At 38.5% G+C, this 1,065-nt stretch overlaps 1 protein-coding gene across 1 annotated transcript in view; it reads left to right on the forward strand.

Annotated features, from left to right (window-relative positions):
* The window catches only part of LOC106882534 (uncharacterized protein C56G2.4), a 47,601-nt gene that overhangs the window by 37,663 nt on the left and 8,873 nt on the right, over positions 1–1,065 (forward strand). Inside the window, exon 4 of the mRNA XM_052971452.1 lies at positions 324–559. Coding sequence (XP_052827412.1) covers positions 324–559 — 236 coding nt within the window. The remainder of the gene's footprint in view (positions 1–323; positions 560–1,065) is intronic.

Here is a 1,065-nt window from a genome sequence, read left to right on the forward strand (position 1 = left end):
TTATTATTATTATTATTATTATTATTATTATTATTATTATTATTTGCCAACTGATTGGCCGTTTAACCAATTAACTAACCAAGACTTGGTGTAGGGAAGGATGTCATTAATGAAGTAGCGAATGGCAACGAAAGGACTTTAAGCAAATGTATCTGATTGACCAAAAGATTAATTCAAACAATTAATTAGTTAAATGGTTACCCAACTGACAAATAGAACCAGTGCGTGTGTTTATCATTGGCCTAATGACCCTCCCGAAATGCAGCAGAATATGTTTCAACACACGAGTTCACCAAATGCAAAACTGTTGTATTATTTTCCAGGGCAGTACAAAGCCTGTGCCAATAGATACAAGATCGACGCATATCCCTATTTAGAGGTGAACCCTTCAGCAGCCACGTGGTTGACCCCTTGGCAGATGAGAAAGATACCAGATGTTCACTGGATTCAATTTAATTCAGACCCACAACACTACACCCTTATGTTTTACGACAGCAGCAACAGCAACGTGAAAGGCCTCTACACCAACATCCTGGAGAACAAACTCACCTTTTCCACGGTAGGCTTTTGTTTTTGGTGTTGGTGGTGGCAGTAATAATAACCTTCTTCTTCTTCTTCTTCTTCTTCTTCTTCTTCTTCTTCTTCTTCTTCTTCTTCTTCTTCTTCTTCTTCTTCTTCTTCTTCTTCTTCTCCTCTTCCTCCTCCTCCTCCTTCTCCTCATTTCTTTTTTGGTAACTATTTAATGGTTTTAATAATTACATATAACATGTTATTAATATGACACATATGCAATATAAAACCACATTAAAACACAAACATGAACGAAGAAAGTAAAAAAAATATTATTAATTATTATTGAGGCAGCGGACTGGCAGGATCGGTAGCGCGTCGAACAAAATGTCCCCACAGCATCGCTTGACAACCGATGCTGGTGTGTTTACGTCCTCATAACTTAGCGGTTCGGCAAAAGAGACGGATAGAATAAGTACCAGGCTTACAAAGAATAAATCCTAGGGTCGATTTGCTCGACTAAAGTTGGTGCTGCAGCATGGCCACAGTCAGACG

Source organism: Octopus bimaculoides, chromosome 11 (genome assembly GCF_001194135.2).
Source record: "Octopus bimaculoides isolate UCB-OBI-ISO-001 chromosome 11, ASM119413v2, whole genome shotgun sequence".
Taxonomy (NCBI): domain Eukaryota; kingdom Metazoa; phylum Mollusca; class Cephalopoda; order Octopoda; family Octopodidae; genus Octopus; species Octopus bimaculoides.